The sequence below is a fragment of the Engraulis encrasicolus genome, chromosome 17 (genome assembly GCF_034702125.1).
Source record: "Engraulis encrasicolus isolate BLACKSEA-1 chromosome 17, IST_EnEncr_1.0, whole genome shotgun sequence".
NCBI classification, from domain to species: domain Eukaryota; kingdom Metazoa; phylum Chordata; class Actinopteri; order Clupeiformes; family Engraulidae; genus Engraulis; species Engraulis encrasicolus.
In genome coordinates this window covers 29,756,219-29,762,543 of record NC_085873.1, presented here as the reverse complement: position 1 = coordinate 29,762,543, position 6,325 = coordinate 29,756,219, and the positions used below count along the sequence as shown (strand labels likewise).

Sequence of the window (6,325 nt, the reverse complement as noted above, 5' to 3'; positions counted from 1 at the left end):
TGTTTGGCTAGTAAGGGCTCTAAATTAACACCAGCCAACTGGCCAAATGCTGGTAAAATTTCAATTTAGCTGGTAGAGACGACCAACTTACTGACCACTTTGACCCATTAGTGGGTGTGTGTTTGGCTAGTAAGATTTACATCTACTACTACTACTACTACTAGTCATTTTGGCTAATTTAGGGCCCTGACTGCAAGGATGAAGTCCAAAGGGAAGGCCAGCAAGCGGAGCCAGCGCCACCACCAGCAGCAGGTGCACCAGGCAGCCTGGAGCGAGTCGGACCAGGACCTCCAGCTGGAGACCGAGCCCGAGCCGTGCTCCAGCGAGCAGGAAGGCTCCGAGGCCTCTGTGGCCCTGGGCAGCTCCTGGAGATCCCGGCACCGGCGCCGCGGAACCGGACGCCGCCGTCGAACCACCAGCAGCAGCGGCGGCAGCGGAAGCGGCGGAATGGGCGACGGAGGTCACGAAGGTCATCATCCGGCGTCGCCGTCGCCGGGCGTCACCAGGGCCGGCTCCCGTCACCACCACCGTCGCCGCCGGCAACACGGCAGCAGCGCCAAGGAGCGCAACGTGCGCCGGCTGGAGAGCAACGAGCGCGAGCGCCAGCGCATGCACAAGCTCAACAACGCCTTCCAGGCGCTGCGCGAGTCCATCCCGCACGTGCGCACCGACAAGAAGCTGTCCAAGATCGAGACGCTCACGCTGGCCAAGAACTACATCAAGTCCCTGACCACCATCATCCTGGGCATGTCCACCGCAGCGGCGGCGGCGGGCGGATGCCGTGGGTCGGGGGACGGCGCGGACGAGGCCACAGCAGCTGCGGCCGCGGCGACGACGGCATCAAGACTCCTGCAGTGCTGCCAGCAGAGCCTGAAGGATGAGGACGAGGAGAGTCTGACCAAGTACCTGACGCAGATCCACAGCTTCAGCCAGGGAAGTTAGCACCCCCTCGTGCAGAGAGCGGAGGAGAGTGGGAGGGGGAAGTGTTGGGGTGGGAGGGGAGTGTTGGTATACTGTATGTGGGATGCCGGTGAGGTAGACAAGTCAGGGAGTCTTTTTTTTAAGCTGGACTAACTGCTTCTTGAACTGTGAGATGAACATCACCTCCCATACACAAACACGCACCGCTCCACTGGAGGGAGCAGAGGAGGGCGTGGAGTGGTTGGGTGGGTGACGGGGGATGGTCGGTAGGTGATAAGAGGGTAGATGTGGCGTGTCGGGGAGGTGTGGATAAGCCAGGGACACGTCCAGCTGGACTAAACACTGTAGAGGTTCCAGAGGTTGACCTGCGACACGTGACACGAGACAACACAACTTCCCTGCCACACTCAAAAAACGCACACGCCCAGTGAGGCAAGATGAGGAGGAGGTTGATAAGCGGTGCGGGTTTGTGGTTAGGTATTGGGGATGGGTGGATGTGGGGAGTTGGACAGGCCAGTGTGATAGAAAGGTCCGCACACTGGGCCTGAGCTCCAAAGAGGCATGTCCCACTGGTTGACCGAAACGTTGCCGTTTGTAATGAAATAAAGTTAATATATTCTTGGAGTTTGTGCCCAGTGAGCGGACTTATCTACGTATCACACTGCCTACCACTTTAGTCTGGCACCTGGATGACTTTCTGTGGATGTGTGCACCCTAACCTCCAAACGAGGTGTACAAGCCAGACACACCACAAGCTGGACAAATAGACGTTCTGACTTCTTGAACTGTCACATTCACAGACAACACCCCTACCCACCACACACACCAGCCCAAAAGAGGGGGTCGGGGGTGGGAGGGTGTACCGGTAAGTGGTATAAGCGATGACAGAAACCTAGAGACACTTCAAGCTGGACTATTACGTAATATTACAGCGAAAACAAGTTCCTTATTCCTGAACTGTGACATACAGTACATACACTGAGGTGTGGCACCCCTCTCCTGCCCAAAGGTGGAAGAGAGGTGTGTGGAGTAGGGGATTGTGGGACATTATGGAGTATGACGAGGAGATGAAGCTGGACCACATCAATGTACACACTTGTACCCCAGAACCATGCCCTTCCTCCATTCTCTTCTCGGCTTTAGACCGTCTCACAAGGACATTTTGAACTTTTAATTAGGTGAGCAACAACTGTAAAGCAAAATCTGTTAAGGCTATTAAATTGTAAGCAACTGTTTTTTTCTTCCTTTAGTGCCTCTGGCTCTCTCTCAAGGGTGCCTTCTAACTCAAAAAATAAGTCTGGTCACTTACAACTTAAAGTGATACTGTCCCATTTCCGGAAAATAATGTTATTACATGGTTATTTTTAGGGTTTGACCGTTCTCCTGTACTTTCAACCGTTCTCTGGGTATGGTACCTCCAAGATAGCAGTTAACATTGAGTCCTATGAGACCAGCTGGCGGCGAACTGGTCTCATAGGACTCCATGTTAACCGCTAGCTTGGAGGTAAAATTTGCACTGCCATACCCAGAGAACGGTTGACAGTATAGAAGAACGGTAAAACCATATTATTTAACTCAAGGGGAGGTGTAAAATATGCTTATTTCCAAAAATGGGACAGTATCACTTTAACTGCTTTGGATGGCAGTATGACCTGTATGAATCGATTGGTCTTCAAAGAGGTGAAAAGGAACACATCCTCTCTGACCCCCAAAAAAGTTAGAAACTGATGACCCGTACTGTAAGGTGCAGGAGGATACAGGTAGATCCTCTGAACAGGTTCTAGGTAACCACCAAGACTGGTCACATAACTCATGTGTGCTATACTTATGTAGACCAGTGTCAGGGCCAGATTAATGCATAGGCTTAATATGGCTGCAGCCTTGGGAGCCCCACCTGCCTGAGGGCCCCCACCTGCCTGATTGGCCAAAGAGAGAAAAAAACAATGAATAACTATAGAATATTGATGTGAATATGTAGTTTTGACAAATTGATATGCTGTGACAAGTAGGTTTTGTTTTTTTAATCTTGAAAATACTCCTCTCCACAGCAGACATATCCTTAATTTCTGACTTGGAATTATGATAATGAACATTTCTCGCTAAATCTGCCTTCTGTGGGGGCCTATGGCAAACTATGGCCTCAGGGCCCTAAGCCATCTTAACCCAGCCCTGAACAGTGTCTCCAGTCTTTAAGACTCATGAAACTTTATACTTTTGCAAACAAGCCCAGACAACGGTAACGGATACAGTAAAACAATAGATCCCTTACCACTGAGAATTTTTTTTTACCACAATTGGAAAACTGTTCAAACAGGTTTTGTAAAAAGGAAACTACGACATTGTTTCAAACTTAATGAAAAAAACAAAACAAAAAGAGGAAATATTTCAGAATAATCACATTTATTGGGAGAGGACACAAACCATGCACAGCTTTTAGTTGTTTTTCTTTTTGTCCTTGAGTACTGTACTCTACAGTCAACTACAGTACAACATCCTTGTACTTCTCAATGTTAATTTAAAAGGAAATAAATTAAGACTAAGAACATGAAAAGGACTGTGCGAGATGACTTCTACTCAACAAAGCACACAAGAATCACAGATTGAGATCGAATGTGGTTATTACTGTATGTGTAAATGTTGGAATGAGTCAGAAGTGGTGCCAAGTCGTCTCCCTATATGAGGGGGAAAATTGTGAATGATGTGAATGTAGCTTCTACGCTGCCGTGTGTGTGTGTTTGTGTGTGTGTGTGTGTGTGTGTGTGTGTGTGTGTGTGTGTGTGTGTGTGTGTGTGTGTGTGGTGTGTGTGTGTGTGTATGTGTGTGCGCTCTCAGAGAAGAGGGAGCTTAATCACATGGTATTGGCTGCACTTTTGCATTCCCACTGAAATTCAGTAAACATCCTGCTGACCATAGTCTGTTGTCTTCCTAAGTCATAATTCGTTATTGAATATTTTTTGTGGTCATTATTTGGTTCTTTTGGCTTTGCGCGCACATTTTCACAGAATATAAAAGCCCAAAAATCAGTTTTTACAGCAGTAATACTACTGGCCAATGCCCACCATCCACAATCATGCAATGCATAAAAAACAAACTGGCAACACTTCATTTTACAGTCCCTGATTCAGTGTATCTATCTACTTTATTATGAGTGACTTTGTGAGTAAGAATTTGTAACATCAGGTACTAACACTATGCCACACACTTAAGATTTGTGTTAGATATGCACAGTGTAAGAACATTATATTGCACACACATTACATTTGCATAAAGAATCGTAAAAGTAAGTGTTGCCAACACATTTTCACAGACACTTAATGCAACACAAGACCTTTCTGCAATACATGTTTTGCCTGGCTCACCAACCAACTAATATTAAAACAGTTTAAATAATTTTATATACGAAAAATACATCTATCATTTCTTATCATTCTTTACAAGTAATTTGTGCTACCATTTAAGGTCTGTAGAATATTAAAAACAGACTTCAAATAAGCAGTGGTTCTATCTCTCTGTGGAAGTTTGAAATATTCCTGAGTGAAGAAACTGTCTACCGTAAGTTTGTTGAGTTAAAGAAAAAAAAAAAATCATTGAACGTTGTTTAATTTAAATATTAACAGCACATTTGATATCGCTCAACTCCACAGACCAAGGCAGGGTCTAAAATGCCTCGCCACAAAACGTGTAGCTTCACGCATGCCCAACGGTGCGTTTAAGGCAAAACTACACTCTTTCAAAACGCCTTCAACACACACACACACACATGGCAATGGAGAGATACACATCTCAAATTCTGCTGACAGCGAATGCAAGTCATGTTGCTAAGGATACGGAGAGAAAGAGAAAGAGAGAGAGAGAGAGAGAGAGAGAAAAGGGAAGCGGATGAGGGAGACAGTAGTCATGAGAGACAGTGAAAGAAAGAATGAAAGAAAGAAAGAATGAAAGACAGCCACTCAATGAGGCTCCAAAGTGTTTCTCTCTTTTTTTAGTCTCTCAGTAACTACTTTCAGCAGGGCATTTAATACAGTGTGTGCCTGTGTGCCTGTTTACGTTTGTGTGCATGTGCCAGTGTGAGTGTGTGCGTGCACGCGTCCGTGTGTGCGCATGAAGATGAGGTCTGGTAAAGTCATCAGTTGGAACCTGCAATTGAATTATCTTGAGTCGTACACTGCTAAACATTACTCTTTTTGAGAAAGAGGGTTTAGATTATAGTAGGACAGGAGTTCACCTGACTGAATGCTCAAGCACCCTTGTAGGCGACGAACATGGCTAAATATACAGTACAATGACAAACAGAGAAATAATGCCTCAGTCAGTCTAGTGTTTTGCCTAGTCAGTACCTTTCGTTTCAAACTCTAACGTAGTTGTACTTAACTTAAGTCACGCCGTTACCTTGATGACCCTCCAAAATAAATACAAAGCAAAACACACACACAAAAACGATCAGTAACTCCACTCCACAAAAATGCCCACAGAACCAAAATTCACATACAGAAAAATGCAGCACTAAAACCAAATCACTGATAAAAAAAACCCCCAAAACAAAACAAACAAAAACAAAAACCCACAGGATTTGTGAAAGCATTGAGACAAGCGAAGGAGCATATTCTGAAAAAGTTTGTATACAGTAGTAACAAATCCAGCTAAATTAACCCAGAGTGCATTGTACAGTAAACCACCTAATAGAAGGGAATGGCAGGTTTACCCTTCAGTCAACAACAAAGCCATGGGCCTCATCTATTACAAGAGTTACCACATTTGCTTGGGGTTAAACATACTCAGGTAAGAGATGAAATGCCTACTAACTGGAAGAAAGATTTTTAGATGGGGAAAGAGCGACAGTGGAAGTTTGTTTGAACACTGCACATGTATAGGGTTGCCACCTCTGTCTGACAAAAAACATTTCGACATTTCGAACCCAATCCCCCACTTTGCTGTCAAGCAATGGCATCCTAAAGTCAGGAAAAACTGGGACAACATTAAGACGTGGTTTACACGAATGTGGATATTTTTAAACATGGATATCTTTTATCAGTTTACATATAAACACGGAATGTGGATAAAATCAAAAAACGCCATTGTGACTGGGCGTTTTTAGTTTTTAGTTTCAAAAAGGAGATTTCTAAAACTCTGGTTCCAAAACCAAAGCGTTTTCAAAAATAACCACATACATGTTAACAGCTTCTAAGTGATAATGGAATTTAGTTTGACTGCGGCACGTGTTGATTCTGTAAAAGACAAGACAGGGGAGGCGGAGGCACCAGAAGAAGAAACCAAATACAGCGGCCATGTTTGTTTACACTTCTCCTGCAGCTTACGAGATCAGACGGCCACGCAAATACACACACCCTTTCCCAACAGCTTACGGAAACGTGTGTGTGTGTATGTGTGTGTGTGTGTGTGTGTG

General features: G+C 45.2%; 1 protein-coding gene across 1 annotated transcript; it reads left to right on the top strand.

Moving 5' to 3' along the window:
- On the top strand, positions 1–1,029 carry bhlha15 (basic helix-loop-helix family, member a15). Its single transcript, XM_063221286.1, has one exon. It carries the CDS (start codon positions 199–201, stop codon positions 940–942), a length of 744 nt encoding a protein of 247 aa, XP_063077356.1. The 5' UTR covers positions 1–198; the 3' UTR covers positions 943–1,029.
- Positions 1,030–6,325: the final 5,296 nt, after the last annotated feature.

Coding starts and splice junctions, on each gene's coding strand:
- bhlha15 (XM_063221286.1), top strand. CDS start 199: ATGAAGTCCAAAGGGAAGGCCAGCAAGCGGAGCCAGCGCCACCACCAG.